At 38.7% G+C, this 20,676-nt stretch overlaps 1 protein-coding gene across 2 annotated transcripts in view; it reads left to right on the forward strand.

Annotated features, from left to right (window-relative positions):
• LOC130920047 (zinc finger and SCAN domain-containing protein 2-like) overlaps positions 1-20,676 on the forward strand; it is an 85,005-nt gene that overhangs the window by 47,060 nt on the left and 17,269 nt on the right. For both annotated transcript variants that reach the window (XM_057842887.1, XM_057842879.1), the window contains exons 6-8: positions 6,481-6,690; positions 13,941-14,064; positions 15,924-16,157. In XM_057842887.1, coding sequence (XP_057698870.1) covers positions 6,481-6,690; positions 13,941-14,064; positions 15,924-16,157 — 568 coding nt within the window. The remainder of the gene's footprint in view (positions 1-6,480; positions 6,691-13,940; positions 14,065-15,923; positions 16,158-20,676) is intronic.

The raw sequence follows: 20,676 nt of genomic DNA on the forward strand, positions 1-20,676 counted from the left end.
CAAATGGGTACCTCAACCATGAGAGACACAATGTGGGAAAAAAAGAGAAAATCACATTGTTTGTTTTTTAAAGAATTTATTTCCAAATTAGAGTGGAAAATAAGTATTGGTCACCTACAAACAAGCAAGATTTCTGGCTTTCAAAGAGGTCTCACTTCTTCTAACGAAGTCTAACGAGGCTCCACTCATTACCTGTATTAATGGCACCTGTTTTAACTCATTATCGGTATAAAAGACACCTGTCCACAATCTCAGTCAGTCACACTCTAAACTCCACTATGGTCAAGACCAAAGAGCTGTCCAAGGACACCAGAGACAAAATTGTAGACCTGCACCAGGCTGGGAAGACTGAATCTGTAATTGGTAAAACGCTTGGTGTAAAGAAATCAACAGTTGGAGCAATTATTAGAAAATGGAAGACATACAATACCACTGATAATCTCCCTCGATCCGGGGGCTCCATGCAAGATCTCACGCCGTGGCGTCCAAATGATAACAAGAACGGTGAGCAAAAATCCCAGAACCACACGGAGGGACCTAGTGAATGAACTACAGCAGGGGTGGGCAAACCGGTCCTCGAGGGCCGCAGTGGGTCCTGGTCTTTGTTCCAACTGATCCAGCACAGAGCTTTTAACCAATGAGGTTTCAATGGAAACAAGAAGCACCTGACTGCAATCAATTGATTGCACTTATAACACACCAGATTGGTGAAAAGGTGTCCTCTTGATGGGTTGCAGCAAAAACCCGCACCCACAGCGGCCCTTTGTGGAATAGTTTGCCCACCCCTGAACTACAGAGAGCTGGGACCACAGTACAAAGGCTACTATCAGTAACACAATGCGCCGCCAGGGACTCAAATCCTGCACTGCCAGACGTGTCTCCCTGCTGAAGAAAGTACACGTCCAGGCCCGTCTGCGGTTCGCTAGAGAGCATTTGGATGATCCAGGAGAGGACTGGGAGAATGTGTTACGGTCAGATGAAACCAAAATAGAACTTTTTGGTAGAAACACAGGTTATCTTGTATGGAGGAGAAAGAATACTTAATTGCACCATACCCACTGTGAAGCATGGGTGTGGAAACATGCTTTGGGGCTGTTTTTCTGCAAAGGGACCAGGACGACTGATCTGTGTAAAGAAAAGTGAATGGGGCCATGTATCGAGAGATATTGAGTGAAAATCTCCTTCCATCGGCAAAGGCATTGAAGATGAGACGTGGCTGGGTCTTTCAGCATGACAATGATCCCAAACACACAGCCATGGCAACAAAGGAGTGGCTTCGTAAGAAGCATTTCAAGGTCCTGGAGTGGACTAGCCAGTCTCCAGATCTCAACCTCATAGAAAATCTGTGGAGGGAGTTGAAAGTCCGTGTTGCCCAACGACAGCCCCAAAACATAACTGCTCTAGAGGAGATCTGCAGGGAGGAATGGGCCAAAATACCAGCAACAGTGTGTAAAAAGCTTGTGAAGAATTACAGAAAACGTTTGGCCTCCGTTATTGCCAACGAAGGGCACATAACAAAGTATTGAGATGAACTTTTGGTATTGACCAAATACTTATTTTCCACCATGATTTGCAAATAAATTCTTTAAAAATCAAACAATGTGATTTTCTGTTTGTTTTGTTTTTTTTTCACATTCTGTCTCTCATGGTTGAAGTTTACCCATGTTGACAATTACAGGCCTCTGTAATATTTTCAAGTGGGAGAACTTTCACTATTAGTGCTTGACTAAATACTTATTTGCCCCACTGTATAATGATGCTAAAATGATCACGTGTCATCACACAACAAAGATTGTAGTGAGCGTCAGGAGAAAAAAAGGCTGTGGTCAAGTGTCATAAAACTGGACCTGTAAATGGTATCAGCGTCCTCTTTGTTGGTACTCCGCCATACCGATACCACCATTTCGGGCCGGTTCACCAATTGACCACATAGCAAGACTGTACCATCTGCCTCGCGAATCTTACTTTAAACGAAGGCCCTTCAAGTCGTCACTCAGGTGTTGTTGTTGTTCTTGTTACAGGCTGAAAGCCTGTCAAGTCGTCACTTAGGTTGTTGTTGTTGTTATGGACACTAACTTTGAAGTTTTACTCATCCATCATTAGAGCCAGTCGTCTTGGAACATGATAGCTATGTTGCGTGGGCCAGTATCGATCACTTCTCAGAGCCGGATTTTTTTCTTATTTTTTTAGTCAATACTGATTAATTGATTGCAGAATTATAGTTTGTGGCAGTTATATCAGCTAACCCTTAATAACAGTGTTAGAGTATAATGGCATTTTTAAAGTGATCCTCTACCTTAATTACATGTAGGCTCTAATAAACCACAATTGTTCTTTTGTACTAAAATGTTGTTAGAAACACATAAAATGTTAAATCAATGGCAATATTTTATAATATTTACTACATATTTTGACCGTTGGTTGCCGCCATGGTTTGCGGGCTCGCAGTGATGACTTCATTGGGATCTTTCCAAATGTGTAGCGTGTTCAACAATTGCTTATTGCTGCCTAAACTCGCGAAGTAAAATGCCACGATGTGCTGCCTTTGGATGCAATTTCCAGTCAAATGGAAACAAGGGGAGTGAAGTGAGTGGTCAAGGTGGAATTATTATTTTTAGTGAATAAATGTGCATAAGTGGAAGCTTCTCCCCCTTTTTGGTCCCTGTATGCACGTATCCTACCCACCATGCGTTACAACTGGCGCCCGAACAATTTTCCTGGATCCTCAGTCAAGTAAGGGATCCGTCTATTTTCTGTATCCGACGGTCCCACCGCGTCTGCAATATTGGTTTCGGATCTGTCTATTTTTTTAATTCGTCGGTCCCACAGCGGCTTTTCGGATCAGTCTATTTTGTGGAATCAGCGGCTGCAACATTGCCACTGGATCAGTCTAATTCCTGGATCTTCGAGTGAGTAAAAAACGCGGATTTGGATTACTATTGCTATCTTTTTTGTTAACTATTCTTCGTGGGAGTTTTCCCCAAATCATACCAAATAATCAAAGCACTATGGCACGCTGCAGTGACGACAGTGACTCTGACATGGACCGTATAACAATGTTGGAGTTCGTCAGGGAACGCGTGTTTGCGTACTGCTGAGCTCCCGAGTGAAGAGTGGTCAAGGTGGAAATATTATTTTTTGCGAATAAAATTTGCATAGGTGGAAGCTTCTCCCCTTTTTGGTACTTTTATACACGTATCCTACCTACCACGCGTTACAATGTACAAGACATGGATTACACAAGGTGTGCTCTTTGGCCTGTACTGTATGTAAAGCACACGACAGCTCTGGATGCTAACAATCTACATAATTATATTGGGATAAGTTTGAAAACGCAATATGCTTACCTTGAATACAGTGATCCCTCAGCTCACGAACATAATTGGTTCCCAGAAAGTGTGGGTAAGGCTAAAAGTTTGTCTTCCGAACATTTATTTCCCATAAGAAACCATTAAAATGAGAATAATCGGTTCCCAGGTCCCCATAAAACATAATTTTCTACTAAATAAGCCTTAAAACTACACAAAAATATACCTTATTTTCTTTAATATCTTCTTAGGCTTAACACTAGCCTGTGGTGGGGTCTTTTTCGGTCCCATAATAACAAAAGTACACTCAATATGGTCCAAAATGTCTATCAAACACAAACCACGTCCGCACTCAACGAAAGGGAGGGGACGAACTGGGACGCCGTGAGCGTGCGTCAGCTTCTCGTGGCACTGTTCGACCGCGTGGTTTGGTTCGTCCGCCGAAAACTAGTTCGTCAGCAGAGACTATACGCTCGCGAATTTAATGTTCTTGAGGCGAAAAGTTCGTGAGCTTAAGCGTTCGTGAGCAGAGGTATCACTGTATCTGCTAATAAAACCGGAGTTCCCAACAGCATACACTCTCGCTCCCAACCGGAGTTCCCAACAGCATACGCTCTCTCGCTCTGTTGTCATTGAGACTTTTGCCCAGCTTTTGTCTTATCAGGTATTTGCTGCACGCATTTTTCCCTGAAGCTCGTCTTGTGAACGACCGACAGTGCTGTCCTGCTCCTCACTTTTCAGATCTAGTTCAAATAGGAAGGGTAGAACCGACGACATGTTAGGAAAGCTAACGAGTGACACGCTGGAATTTCGGCAACGGGCCCGGTGACGTCACGCACTGTGACGTAACAAGAATGGTGACCTATCACTTAAAAATAATTTTACAAACTTTGTTAAAACAAAAACATTAAGAGCGGTTTTAAAATCAAATTATTTAGCTAATACTAACATTTATCTTTTAAGAATTACTTGTCTTAAAAATAGAGGATCCCTTTAAGGTGTTATTTTTTCAGTAGTGAGTAATCTAATTAATTACTTTTCCCCTCTTCTTTCCTTCCCCTTGCAACGTCGTTATCGTTACTGAGGATGTGAAGTGGGGCGTTACTGCAATTTGGTTGAATGAAGCGCCAGTTGTCTGATTTTGTCAGGCATCCACTTGCTTACCTGCCAGCCCTGGAGAGAGCAGAGCGGGAGGAGGGAAGGGGGTGGTGACGCCTTTGCAAATGCGTTGATTATTGGCTTGGTGGGCTGATCATGCCCTACTTAGTACTGGCACTACATCCCGCTCCTTAAAATTACAGGCAGGATGAGTCATAACATGAGTCCTTTTAGCCAAGTTTTTGGGTATTAGTTTTTGAACTTGAATTATTTTCAATATTTAATTTTGTTACTTTACGGAATATTTAAGGATTGTGTTCTGCTTATTGTGCTGTAGGCCTAACATACAGTTTGAGATTTTCCCTGTTTAATGGTCAATTAACATTTGTGTTTTCTTAACGTACTAATATATTTGATCCAAATAAATGCCAAATATTCTAAAATACTGTATATATTGTTTTTATTCTTAAATCAGTTAATATAAACATCTTTGATGTGAAAGATGTTATAGAAAGTGTAATGTATTAACGTGTGGAACATGAAAAGTAACATCAGTTACTTTGCTGAGTAACTAACTACTCTCACAATGAGGAAACTGAGTTACCAACTCAATTACTTCTTGGGAGAAGTAATTTGTAAATGTAACTAATTACCTTTTTTTTTTTTTTTTTTTTTTTTAAACTAAGTTTAACAACACTGGTTAGTAGTAAGCCAGTAGAGGGCAACCTTCTGTCGGATGGTAATTTGCCAGTAGAGGGCAACCTTCTGTCGGATGGTAATTTGCCAGTAGAGGGCAGTGCGGAATTATTTTTGCCTGTAGGTTACAGGTTGCCTGTAGGTGGCGGATTAGCCAGCAGAGGGCAGCCTTAAGCCTGTAATAGCACACACGTGCTTGATAGAGATTTTAAAAACCCGATATTGTGTACATTTAGATCCGGGGTCCCCAAACTTTTTCCTGTGAGGGCCACATAACTTTTACCTTCTCTGATGAGGTGATGGGTCAGTTTGTAACAGAAAAAGTGACGATTGCAGGGATGCCTTAATTTAAAAATGTATTGTTTTTCAGAAAGCCACAATCAAATAACCCTTTCTGGATTCTTCACGGAAGAAAAGTAAATAAAATACAAATAATAATAATATAATATACTGTATTGGCCCGAATATAAGACGGCTTTGATTATAAGACGACCCCCTCTTTTTCAAGACTCAAGTTTGAAAAAAGACTTTTTGAACACCAAATTAATTTTTATACAGAAAGTAATTACAGTACATCCGAAACAAATGATTATAACAGTATATTTGAGATAAAAAGCATGTTATTTCGCCTCATTCAAATCTTCATATCTGAACATTTAAATATGTAAACTAAAGTGCAATCACATTCGTAAATGAATGGCCTCTGGTTTTTGAAATGTAAATTAACCAATCTATTGTGATAAAACAACAAAATTGCAATAACTGCATTAACCATCAAAGTGAAGTCTAAGTGTAACTGTAGTCTTGAAACAAATCTGAATAAGGAAAAACATTGCAATAAAATAATGCAAACTGGTTAAACTTGAGAGTAGCTGAGATCTGTCATGACAGAACATGACTTCAATGATATCTGGCGCCATCTAGTGTTGTGAATGGGTATAATGACTAGACCACGAATGTAAGACGACCCCCTCTTTTTCAGTCTAATTTCAATGCAATGTGTATGTATATATGTCTTATATTCGGGCCAATACGGTAATATAATGTTGTATAATATTGTATAATATAATTTAACATAACATAATATAATATAATATGATATAATATAATTTAATAAAGAACACTATTAATTAAATAGATAATAACCAAATAACCCTCTCTGGGTTCTTCACAGAAAAAAGCCAGGAAATAAATAACACTATTGAAAATAAATAAATAAATAAATAAAATAAAAATGCTCTCTGGTATTGTTCAGGGGGCCTGACCAAATGTGGAGGCGGGCTGGATATAGGGACCCCTGGTTTAGATGTTTTTGTGTCCAGTTAGTGAATGTAATGTGTGTGCTCCTGCAAGGAATAATGATGTAATCTCTCTACAGCTGAGCCACCGTGGGGAGCGTCCGTTTTCCTGTCCCCACTGTGAAAAGACCTATGGCCTGAAGCGGGACCTCAAAGAGCACTTGGTCCTGCACACAGGCGAGAAGCCGTATGTCTGTGAGCACTGTGGCAAGTCCTTTGCACGTCGTCCCTCGCTGCGCATCCATCGCCTCCTTCACTGCAGCAAATTGATTTATTCACACCCTCCAAAGGTTAGACATGTTCATGTGGGACCTGCATGTGCTTGGCGTCTCATTAAGTATAACATTTTCAAAAGAGCAGTTTTTCAGAGTAATTTAATAATATAGTAACACTATGTATGTCTTACTGTTATACTTTGGCTCCGCTCTATCAACCATAATTAATTTTTAACATGCTTAAAGGAGCCGTAAACTTATTTTCATGTTTTATTTCTACATACATGGAAGATGTACAGTACATAAGATATTACATGCATGTTTATACAAACTCATAGCAATCACCAATCGTCTTTAAACACGGTATCTATGTAGCATGGGCATGCGGCCTTTATCCTTGATGCCTGATTTTTTTTAGTTTTTGGATCAGAGTTGAATAAATTAACAGTGGGCTTATTGGTGCCTGTGTTTGCATGTAGGTTATGAGTTAGGAGAGTTTATGTGTGCACAGCCTTCAACCTGTAATGTGCTGTAGCATACATATGCTTGTTTTGAAAAAAAAATATATATATATGATTTGACAATTGTAGTAGGAAGAAAAAAAAATCACTCTGTCCAAATTTTATGAAGCGGTTGTGTTGTGATACAGTCCAAATTCAAAGTTTAAACCAAGCTTTGTATTGGATTATTTTGATGGTGAAATCAGACTGTTTAGAATGGAAGTGTTTGAGAGATCAGTTTTGAAGCCAGCCTCCAGTGGCGATCTTCACCACTGCATGGTTTTAAAAGCCTTCCTAGAGTAGAGGTTGGAGCTTGCCAATGCCTCCTACCAGGGAGGAAGTCCCACTGTCTACTTGTGAATTTATTTTTACTAAACAATGTTCAGAATTTCTTGGAATTGATCTGGAGTGGAAAATGAGCACTTTGAATCCACTTTTTGATTAAAACCTAAAGTACATGTATACTAGTCCTTCTAAAAAAATTAGCATATTGTGATAAAGTCCATTATTTTCTGTAATGTACTGATAAACGTTAGACTTTCATATATTTTAGATTCATTACACACAACTGAATTACTTCATGCCTTTTATTGTTTTAATATTGATGATTTTGGCAATAAAGTAAAAAAAAAAAATCCCTATCTCAAAAAATTAGCATATCATGAAAAGGTACACTAAAGAAGCCACTAACCTAATAATCTGAATCAGCGAATTAACTCAAAACTCCTGCGAAAGATTCCTGAGGCTTTTAAAAACTCCCAGCCTGGTTCATTACTCAAAACCGCAATCATGGGCAAGACTGCCGACCTGACTGGTGTCCAGAAGGCCATCATTGACACCCTCAAGCAAGAGGCTAAGACACAGAAATAAATTTCTGAGCAAATAGGCTGTTTCCAGAGTGCTGTATTAAGGCACCTCAGTGGGAAGTCTGTGGGAAGGAAAAAGTGTGGCAGGAAACGCTGCACAATCAGAAGAGATGACCGCACCCTGAGAAACATTGTGGAGAAGGGCCGATTCCAGACCTCGGGGGACCTGCAGAAACAGTGGACTGAGTCTGGAGTAGAAACATCCAGAGCCACCGTGCACAGGCGTGTGCTGGAAATGGGCTACAGGTGCCGCGTTTCACAGGTCAAGCCACTTTTGAACCTGAAACAGCGGCAGAAGCGCTTAGTTCTTTTTTAGTTCTTAGTTAAGGGATACATGTGCTACACTTTTTAATAAGGGTCCTAAAAACATTCAGCAATGGTTAATTAAGGTTAAGTAATACTTAAAAGGTACGTTCAGCATGTGTCCCTTGACTAAGAAATTATAAAGGCTAAGTTAACAAACCCCAATGCTAAACCCAAAACCCTAACCCTATACAGGCCTATATATATTTTAATTTTACCAAACCATTAGTCAATGTCTGGTTATGCATTAACTAATGCATTAACTAATGCATTAACTAGTGCATTAGCTAATGCATTTGTTAATGCATTAACTCATGTTAATATATTAATAAATGTGAGATATGCAATTATATTAATTATTGTAATGTTGCTTAAACATTAGTTATTGTCCAAAAATGCATTAACTAATGTTAATTAAGGGATCCTTATTGTAAAGTGTTACCAAAGTACTTTTTTCAAATGAAACCAAATTTTACATGTCATTCGGAAAATCAAGGTGCCAGAGTTTGGAGGAAGACTGAGGAGAAGGAAATGCCAAAATGCCTGATGGCCAGTGTCAAGTACCCACATTCAGTGATGGTCTGGGGTGCCATGTCAGCTGCAGGTGTTGGTCTACTTTGTTTTATCAAGGGCAGGGACAATGCAGCTAGCTATCAGGAGATTTTGGAACACTTAATGCTTTCATCTGCTGAAAAGCTTTATGGAGCTGAATATTTCATTTTTCAGCATGACCTGGCACCTGCTCACAGTGCCACAACCACTGGTAAATGGTTTACTGACCATGGCATTACTGTGCTCAATTGGCCTGCCAACTCTCCTGACCTGAATACCATAGAGAATATGGGGGATATTGTGAAGAGGAAGTTGAGAGACACCAGACCCAACACTGTGGATGAGTTTAAGGCCGCTATCGAAGCATCCTGGGCCTCCATAACATCTCAGCAGTGCCACAGGTGGATTGCCTCCATGCCACGCCGCATTGAAGCAGTCATTTCTGCAAAAGGATTCCCAACCAAGTATTGAGTGCATTGCTGATATAATTAATTGAAGGTTGACGTTTTTTTGTATTGAAAAACACTTTTTTTGTATTGGGCGGATGAAATATGCTAATTTTTTGAGATAGGGATTTTTGTTTTTTCTTGACTTTTTTGCCAAAATCATCAATGTTAAAAAAATAAAAGGCTTGAACTACTTCAGTTCTGTGTAATGAATCCAGAAAATAATGAACTTTATCACAATATGCTAATTTTTTGAGAAGGACTAGTATAGTATAAAGCTGAATCTATGTATAGTTGGGGGGAAGTGATGAACACTGTGTAACTGTCCAAATACCCCATATATAGTATCATTGTCACTACCCACTTGCGACAGGCTAATTGTGACGGATTGCGACTGCGAACGCACGAAACCTGCATCACTTAATTTTTTTAATACATGCTTATATTTTAAAAATAAATTTCTATCGGTGAATCTATCATTTATGTATCTGTAGCACCGTCACGGCTCGAGAGAAACTAACGGTTTCGCGCATGCACAGTCACAATCTGTCGCAATCGAGTTGGGACAAGCTTCAGCGAAACAGATCGGAAACTTGACTGTCATGGCATATGTGTCATTGAAATATAGCATATTACATGCAGTCTATAGAAAATTAACAGAATAAATAAACAATATAAAACAATAATGACAAAGTAAACAACACGAATACCTTGGGTTTCAGTTGCATTCCAATATTTCATTTCAATATTTAGTTTTACACATATAGCAGGAACCTTTTTTTATTTTTATTCTTTAAAACGTTCTATGGATGAAACTGTTATAGTAAAAGTGTCCGAATATGGGTTTCGACTATTTCAAGTGCTACATTTGTATTTGTAAATATAAAATTTCGCTCATTTTAATAAATCAATGAAGAAAAATGCACATATTTTGACACGCTTCCTGGAAAAAAAAGTATATATATATATATATATATATATATATATATATACATATATATATATATACATGTATATATATTTTTCCCCATGCATGTCTAACCCAGGGTTTGACGAGTTATTTTTTTTTTAATTTCTTTTTTTTTTTTTTTTTTTTTTAAACAGTCAATGAGTTACTCCCATCGACTGTAAAAAAGAAACGTTAATGCACACGTTGTTTACTCTTTCATGTTGTGTTCGCAGTGAAACAGTGACATTGACTGCCAATGTGAACGACCTACGACCGCTATTAATTATGGAAATTTTGGCACAAAATTTGAAGCTGTTTATTCTTGGTCTGTTTTTATTTTACCAACCACAGTACTGCTCAGTTAAGAAGCAAACCGTGCCTATTTTACACACTATTATCATTCATTCGTCGTCCGCTCGCCATTATGAACACACCTGCAGACCTACGTAAACATACTCAACGATTAACATATTTTTAAACTTTATTAACTCACAATACACATCACAATCATCACAAAATATACTAATATACTCAGTCAAATTTTATTATTTTTTTCTCACCTGAAACACACAAAAAATTTTTACTTTTTAAACGCGACGTCTGTCTCACATGGCTGCGTCGACGGCTCATGTCTTGTTTGCTCAAAAATGCGAATACTCATTGCCCATGCACGCCAAGTGGTGAACGCCGCCCCCTGCTGGTTCAAAACTGTCAGTACAACATTCTTTCAGGCTGAAACTTATGTGTATATTTTGCCAAAACACAACTAAATAAAATGAAACATTTTAAACATAGGGTGAATCAATCTGTAGACACAAGAAAATAATAAAGTAACTATTTTGACTTTAACTGTGTGCCACAGAAGCACTTTTGGATTATGTGATATTGTGTGTCTTTTGTCTTGCTAACCCAAGCCAAAACAGCGTTGGGTCACTGAAAAATGACAACAAATATGGCTGCTTCTTCAATTTGGTGTGTTGTGCGACCAGCTGATAAAGATCACTCTATAGATAACTATTATTATTAGAGCTGAAACGAGTACTCGAGCAACTCGAGTAACTCGAGTTTAAAAACTGATCCGAGTAATTTTATTCACCTCGAGTAATCGTTTATTTTGACAGCTCTAAGCATCACGTTTTGCTAGGACTACTTTTAATGCGGGACAGCGCGCTGTCACGTGCGGAGAGGAAGAGGAAGAAAGAAAAAAAAACTTACCGCAGCCGACAGCCGCCACAAACGACGCCGACGTTGCTAAATACTAGCCCGCACAATGCTACATTGGTAACAGGCAGCGTCTGGTGCGTCTCATAGAGATCACATGTATGTTGAACTAGATGCCAAATGACAGACTCGGCCGCGTCTGGGCAGAGTTTGTAAACAGCCGCCATCTTAAAGCAGTACAGCGCTAAGTGCTAATAAAGAGCGCTAAGCGCTAATAAATAAGATTAACGTTACTGTCGCTACTAGCTCACAGAACGTTAGCCCTGCGGAGGGCTAGGTTTCAATTAATTAAGACCACTGTCGATGCGTGGCTAACGTGTCTTACATACAGGCTTTAACATAACATAGCATTGTGGAGTGATGAGGGTGTAAAATAAAAACTTAATCATGCTAACTATCAATTTTAGCTCAGTAGTCATTGCTGGATAAAACACCAAGTAGCACTGGTCCCTAATGTGCTCCAATACAGCCTGTATCATACATTTATTTTGAACACAGCAAAAACTCAAATTCCTATCAGGACTTACAGTTTAGACTAACTTAAAACTTAAATAAAACTTAAAAATGGCTTGACACAAAGAGAAATTCAATTGAAACACGTGGGAAAAAATCCTAACTTTAAAGTGATGTGTGTTATCAAGCGTAATGGCATTTTTAGGTAATATATATATATATATATATATATATATATATATATATATATATATATATATATATATATATATATATATTAATTAATAAGATCTAAAAGTTTTTTGAGTGAAAGCAGTGAATTAGTCTTTTTTTTTAAATTCTAGTTACATCTGAGATGCAATTGTTGGCTGTTTTCAACAATATACATCGAAAATAAAGACATTGATTGACTGAAAATGGTTCAAGATTACATGAAATGTCTTGTTTTCTCATGTATATGTATAATTGCTCTTCACCTAAAAATATATTTGTTTTATCCGATTACTCGATTAATCGATAGAATTTTCAGTCGATTACTCGATTACTAAAATATTCGATAGCTGCAGCCCTAATTATTATAATACAGATCGATGTTACTCCTGCTCCTGTACACTCCCTTTGACTTTCATTCACGTCCCGTCCCGACCACGGAATTCCCGTGTCACAAAATGTCATGCTCTAGACCAGGGTTCACTAAATCTGGACCTCGATGCCATAAATCCTGTCGTGTTTTCTACGTCTCTCTCCCCTAACACACCTGAATCAAATGATTATGTCATCACCAACCTCTCCAGAAGCCTGATAATGATCCTGATTATTTGATTCAGGTGTGTTTGAGGAGGGAGACATGGAAAACACGACAGGAAAAGTGGCTTCGAGAATACTTAATTGCATCTGAAGAACACCATACCCACTGTGAAGCATGGGGGTGGAAACATGCTTTGGGGCTGTTTTTCTGCAAAGGGACCGGGACGACTGATCTGTGTAAAGAAAAGTGAATGGGGCCATGTATCGAGAGATATTGAGTGAAAATCTCCTTCCATCGGCAAGGGCATTGAAGATGAGACGTGGCTGGGTCTTTCAGCATGACAATGATCCCAAACACACAGCCATGGCAACAAAGGAGTGGCTTCGTAAGAAGCATTTCAAGGTCCTGGAGTGACTTAGCCAGTCTCCAGATCTCAACCCCATAGAAAATCTGTGGAAGGAGTTAAAAGTCCATGTTGCCCAACGACAGCTCCAAAACATCACTGCTCTATAAGAGATCTGCATGGAGGAATGGGCCAAAATACCAACAACAGTGTGTGAAAAGCTTTTGAAGAGTTACAGAAAACGTTTGGCCTTCGTTATTGCCAACAAAGGGTACATAACAAAGTATTGAGATGAACTTTTGGTATTGACCAAATGCTTATTTTCCACCATGATTTGCCAATAAATTCTTTAAAAATCAAACAATGTGATTTTCTGTTTTTTTTTTTTTTTTTTTCCCACATTCTGTCTCTCATGGTTGAAGTTTACCCATGTTGACAATTACAGGCCTCTCTAATATTTTCAAGTGGGAGAACTAGCACAATTAGTGATTGACTAAATACTTACTTGCCCCACTGTAAAAGATCCGAGCTGGACATAAATGGAGTTAGTTACAAAATTTCCCCATGGCAGTGTCATGTCATATTATGACGGTCTTATGACACAGATGTCAAATAAAGTGTTACCTATTAAACCAGATAAATCAGAAAATAAGCCGCACTGGGCTATAAACCGCAGGATTTAAAATTAAGGGAAAAAGTAGTAGCTTATAGTCTCAAAATTGCGGTAGATGATTGTACTTTTACTCAGTATATATATATTTTTTGCCCTTATATCCATACTTTAGATTACAGCACCTAAATTCTTTGTTCCTGTGAGTTAAATGTTTTCACCGTTCATGTATCCTCTTTTTAAAGGACTACCATGTGGTTTCTGAAATGTTGTTTCAACACCAAGAATATCTGAGAAGGGAAAAAAAGAAATTTGATTTGGGATTTTCTCTCAGTTGCAGTGCAGCCTCTGCCCCAAGCTTCTGGCAAACTCTGGTTCTCTGAGGAATCACATGAAGCTCCACACCGGAGAGAAACCTCACATCTGCCAGCACTGTGGAAAAAGTTTCGGTCAGAAAGGTACACTTGAAAGCCATTTTTTGATCATAGAACTTCAAAATGTGGCTCAATAAAATGTTCGTAGTGTCATACAAGAAACAAAAAAGTAAACAATTTGAGAAACATTGCCAATACCAAAGAAAATTGCTATTTAAAGAGCATACAACAGGAGAAAAAAAAGTCTTAAATGGCATTATTATGTGAATTAGAATCATATTTTGAGACGATTTGACTATATACAACAATTTAGCAAAGCGCAGATGACGAGAAATTAGTCTTTTAATCTGCCGGTCAGCCACGCCTACCATTATAGGGCTTTAGCGTCCCCAACAGGTGGATGACGTCAGCGGTAGACTGGGCTCATCGATTTTACTATTCAGCCCATTGAGGGGGAATTATTCAGAACGAGGAAAACGCGACGATGAGAGCCGCAAAATGTCATTGTTTCAGTCTCTCTTCTCCAATATTTTTACAGGATATTCTTTTTATCCAAGCATTTTTCCCCAATAGCTATATAAATGGCTTGAGAAAGACCAGTCAGCCCGTCGAGGGAGAACTATTCACAACGAGGAAAACGCGACAAAGAGAGCTGCAAAATGTCATTGTTTCTGTCTCTTTACTTACAATATTTTTACAGGATATTCTTTTTATGCAAGTATTTTCCCCAATTGCTAATTAAATGGCATGGTCATGACAAATAACAGTCTTGTGCTAAATGGAATATGAAATAATAAAAATGCATTTATTCAGGATGACATGGCAGAATTACTCCATAATGGTCAAAACTGTCGACTTCACTGTCGCACCTCCCGAACGATATTTTATGAGGCCTAAATTGGACATATGTCATTTCCCTTCCCTGGCTTCGGAGAATGTAAACAAACCAAAAGGCGTGACAGCTAGCCGACATGCTAACCCAAACCGAGTGATGTTTCAAAGCCTTCTAAGCGGAAAATCACACATAACTAGCCTGGATTATTTGACATGACGACTGGGTTGTCGATTGTCTTCGTGGATCGGCAAACCGCCCGGCGGAGAGCAATTTACAGTTGGTTCCCGGAGGAGGGTGGCTGCAGTTGTTGTGCAGCTAACGTGCTGCTAATGTGCATGAGGAGAGCTTTTTACATGCCTATCAATGATCAAACGTAAGTAGTCATTTATTTAAAGAAAGTTTGTAGTGTTAACTTTGTAATATTTTACTATTTGACATAATACTAAACAAGATGTTTACTCACTTCCTCGTAAGTCCAATGGTCCCACAGTAGTCGGGCTTGTTCTGGCCAATATCCACGGTGAATGGGAACCTTTTGAAATTCCAAAAAGGCGCATACGCCTCTCCCTCATACAGAATGATTTTTCTGCAGCTTTTTTGGCTGGCGTGATGGAAAAATAAACATATTAATCCGCAAAATCGTCCGAATCCTTCGTCCTCATACATAACAGTACGCTGTATAGTGAAGAGGACGCCTTCTACCGTACACGTCACAGCGCCCTCCTCCTCAATGCAAGACCGAAGCCGGAAGTCACTCATTTTCATGGCGCGGGATTAAAAAAACTAAATAAATATAGCGATCGCTTCCACACACATCCAAGCGGTCCATATCATTCAGGAGCATAAAATACTGCATGTATTATGAAATAAACATGCTTTTTCGTGTCACATGCACTTTAAGGTATTCGATATTGCTTAGCTTCAGTAGAACATGATTTTATTCTCCTTAATTTTTTAAGACCCCCCCTTCCCCAGTGTGACATGTAAGAGAAAGCTGTTTTTCCTGATGTGGAAATATGTCAGGTTACACTGCAAGTGAAATAAAACAAGGTTTTAATTAAAAAACAAGTCTAATGTCTGACTGTTTGCATGTCTGTGTCTATTGCAGGTAACCTCGATAGCCATTTGAGAATTCACAGTGGAGAGAAGCCATATACCTGCTCTGAATGTGATCAAAGTTTCGCTCAGAAAGCTGAACTTTTCCGCCACAGGTTTTCACACACCGGCGGCGGTTTTCTTTGTAGTTATTGTGGAAAATCCTTGAGGGACCCACATAGCCTGAAGTCCCATGAAAGATTGCACACTGGTGACAGGCCCCATCGTTGCCCCATCTGTGGAAAAGGTGAACACACATCTTTATTAATGAAATCACAAATGCTTTGGAAATGTTAAAATTCATACTATTTGCAGATAACCCAACTATTTTTTGCTGTACCTTAAATTATAACCAAGAAATTAAAAGAGAAATACAAAATGCTGCGACCCAAATTTCTCCTAGCTTGAAAAAAAAATTATATGGCATTTCATAAAAAGCTAATAAATTTAAGTCAGTCAGTAGATTTAAGTATTTGCAATATTCTGATAGAAAAGGTGGACTTGTGTTTGATTTTAGGTCAACTGGCCAAAAGTCAGCTTATGCGTAATCATGCAGTAAAATGTAAATGAAAAGCATTAATCCCTACCATTGGCTTCCTGAAGTTGAGGCAAACATTTTATCAATGTCAGTACTAAGTACTACTGTATTTTAGCTAATCAAATGCAAGTATCCCAGATTGTCCTCCCTTACTTGTGACGTCACTATACAAATTTTTTTCAAGTGGTTATAGAGAATTATGGTAACACTATTTCAACTCAATTCATCACTTTAATATACCATTTCTGATGTAATGACTCAAAATTCTCAACAGTAGCGTATTCTGTTCGCATTTACCTAAATTACTGCTCTGGAAATTGGGCTAAAACATAAAAACTTTAACAAAACTTAACACAATAATTACAATTAAGCAATTGAAAAAATATATTACATTTGAACACAAATAACTACTAATCAAACGAAAGCAATCTGAATCATTTCGCAAGTAGGCAAATACAATCACATTCAATGAGTTAATACTTAAATTCTACATATTGAAGGTTTCTTATAATGCCAGAATTTTTTTTGCAACATTCAGCATATTTTCTATACCATGCATTTACATATGTATTGTACATGTATTGTAGCGACGCTACACATTAGCATTGCTTCTGCCCTTTTTTTGACCTGTGTATCATTTTTTAGTTTGCATTTTGAAATCTGTCCGTGTACATTGGTTGGATTTTTTCTTCTTTTCAACAAAAATTACAATCTCCTAAATGAAGAAAGGAAAATTCAACAAGTTGGAATTGAACAGAGCGAACTTGATCCATGTTAAGACTCCGAGAGTCAGGGGCAATGAAGCCCAACGAGCCAATTCCCCTCCAAACAACCTTGTTTATCTCACTAAATGGGCTGCAGATGTTCATTGCCACAAATCAGATTGGAAAGAGAAGTACTGATTAGTAGGCTGGGTGCATAAACATTAATGCAATGCAAGCAAACAAAAAAACTGTTTTTACTAGAGAAGTCTGTATTGTTATTTCAGAGTCTTTAGTCTTAAAATGTTAGAGTTAAAATACTGTAAATGTAGGTATTAAATTTCCAGACGGCACGTTTAATGCCAATCAGAAATTGGAATGCACTGTGACGTGCTGTAAATCATGCTCCCATTCTCTACATTGTTCAGTACCCAATGTGATTTGAAACAGAATGTGGCAAGGTGAATATTTCACATGCTGGCAATAGCCAATTTGCATGATCAATCTCACAAATCAAATATTCTTACAATTCTCCATGCGACCTTTGGTGCATAACATTGGCCAAAGTATAATCACAACATACTGTAGTTGTCCATCCAATTGTATTGTTTACATATGCCGGTGGCAGCATCTTTGTTAACGATAGTGCACAGTACAACAGCTTTGGAAACAACCTGCCAGCAGCTAGGAAATGCAAATCAGCAAACGATTTTGAATTTCCTCCTTGTCTGTGTCAAAAAAAGTACGGCGAAAACAAATCTCGTCAAAATAAAAGAGATTTTTGCAGAAAAATCAATGAAGAATAGCACTTGACTACATGCTGCTTAGTAGGGGTGTAACGGTACACAAAAATCTCGGTTCCTTACGTACCTCGGTTTTGAGGTCACGGTTCGGGTAATTTTCGGTAGAGTAAGAAAACAAAATGCAAAATATAAATGTGCTAGTTGTTTATTACACACCTTTGTGCTTTCAACAATAGGAAAATTAGCCTAAGTTAGAATTCTGCTCAAAAAGTAGCTGGTATTTAAAGATAATCCAACAACAATTTGCCTTTCAGACCCCACGTATTGGTCAGCTTTCTTTCTGAAAGAAAGAAGAAAAAAGAAGTCCTGTGCTAAAGAGAAAAGCAATCCCAATGACAAAGATTTGAACATGTATTTTACAAATAAAATGCCTCAATGAATTTCTTTTTCTTCTTATGAACGGTTTTCAAAAGCTTTATTTGTGTATTTTCTCAAGTTAAGGCGTCACACAGAAATTAATAAATTTAATTGTGTAAGCAGGATCTGTGTATTATTCTTATTATTTAATTACAGGTGTTTTAGCTCATTTCAATTTAGTTTATTTAAATGGGCTATTATTTATTTTATTATGTGTTTCTATTTTACAAATGTGATGTAGTATTCATTTATATTGAATATTTTATGTTGTATAACTTTAGTTCCTATGTGAATATTAGTTCCTACATGTTTTGTTGTGGTAGGAGGGTTTTGTATTGAACACGGGGCCGTGTTGGTTATTATTATAGCAGACAAGTCAACTGTGCCCCGATCTACCACTCAAGAGATCTGATGGACTCAAAAAGTGGGTTACGATTGCATATTAGTTTGAAAATCGACTGGATCCACCATATTTTTACACGAGTGACTTCCGGTCTGCCCGATCCTAGCTACCGGTACTAGTATTGATGCAGGAGGGTCGTGTCTCGTGTCAAATAATAAACTCTGCCGTTCTATTCGCGTGCGTCGTGTTGAGCCGCTTCTGGGACGCATCTAACACGTGGCCGCACTGCGACTGGTGTGCATTGGCTGATTGACTTTAAAGCCCGCGTTTCACTGCGTTCTTGCGGCAGCCACGTTGTCGCGCCGTTGACGTTTCTGGGTTATACTGTCCTACCGTGTTGGTCCTCATTATAGTAGTGAAGACGGAGTAAATATAATCTACAAAAAGAAACTGTAACCCGATCGACTCACAGCCTTGAAAAGTAAGGGTTACATTACGTCAGAAACTCGTTCGGTACGCGTCCGTTCCGAACCGAGCACCATGTACCGAAACGGTTCAATACAAATACATGTACCGTTACACCCTTACTGCTTAGTGACTAAAAGGTTGACTAACCTTGGTTCAAATACCATCACCTGTTGGCCACCTGCAGTGACTTTAATAAGGCTGTCGTCTGACTGCAGGCATATCTGATTCCAATCAGATTCCTCCTTAAATATGATTTTTAGGACTGACTGTTCACACTATTTTTAGCAAGTGTCCAAATCACATCTGGGCCTGTTCTCACTGGGCCACATTATTCACCCACCTGACAAGTTGCTGTGGCAACAAAAGCATCATTTAGCATTGAGTGACGTCACGGACAGTCAAAACCCCTCTGAAATGTTCAGTCTGAGGAGCATCATGTCCATATCTGACATGAAACTACCTCCCGGATTTGGCTGTGGTTTCAATCTGTCCCGCAAAAATCTGATTCTGTGCTTTGTGGCTGTTCAGACTACAAAAGAGTTTCAAGCCAGTTGAGCTAAAAATCGGATTTTGGCTGCCAGTCTGAACACAGACCACATCCCGCAAAGATAAAACAGTCTACCAAGTTACCACCTCCGGACACATTGACCATTAGAATTACGTGAGTGAATCAATTAAATGTTTCCTTTGCTGACATTCAGTCCAATTAAAAGTTCAAGTGGAATTTAAGTGATGCGTCACTCAAATAACCTGAAAATATCAGTTTACGTAAGTTGGCGGGGTGGCGTAGCTCAGCGGTAGAGTAGTTGTCCCCCAACTAAGAGGTTGTGAATTCGATTCTCTGTTCGATAAACTCCCCCAAGTATCCTTGAGCAAGATACTGAACCCCACATTGCTCCTGGTGCTGCGTCATCAGTCGGTAGATGGCGATGTAGTGTAAAGCGCTTTGAGCGCCTTGAAAGGTGGAAAAGCGCTATACAAGTATAACACCATTTACCATTTACATATTTTATATTAAATGAGCATGTGTTTACTGATCAGATGCCATTGATGGCACTAGCCGTCCAATCCAGCTTGACTGGGAGAGGCTGGGAGTGAAAAATCGATGATCTGCGCTGAAAGATGGGCATTCATGGACAGTCCTCCCAGTTTAAATGAATTTGATATCGTTCATTGTCAATGTCAGGTGAAGAGTTAAATATTTTAAAATAAAAAAAAAAGAATAACAATGATAATAATAATAAATCCACTTTTGATTACCGTAAATGCCGACCTATAAGGCGCACCTGACTATTAGCCTCCACACACCAAATTTGACACGATAACCATATTTGCTGATAGATAAGCTGCACCGGACTATAAGCCGCAGCGGTCCTCTCTGTATTATGGGATATTTACACCAAGAGATATGAACTGGTAACACTTCATTTGACAGTGACATCATAAAACTCATAAAACCATATGAACCACCTTGAAGCTTTGAACCAAATGGCTGCAAAGCTTCATTGCTTCAAGAAGCTTCATTTGGCCATCACTGCTCCCTTGTGGGAGACGGT

The sequence above is a fragment of the Corythoichthys intestinalis genome, chromosome 1 (genome assembly GCF_030265065.1).
Source record: "Corythoichthys intestinalis isolate RoL2023-P3 chromosome 1, ASM3026506v1, whole genome shotgun sequence".
Taxonomy (NCBI): Eukaryota; Metazoa; Chordata; class Actinopteri; order Syngnathiformes; family Syngnathidae; genus Corythoichthys; species Corythoichthys intestinalis.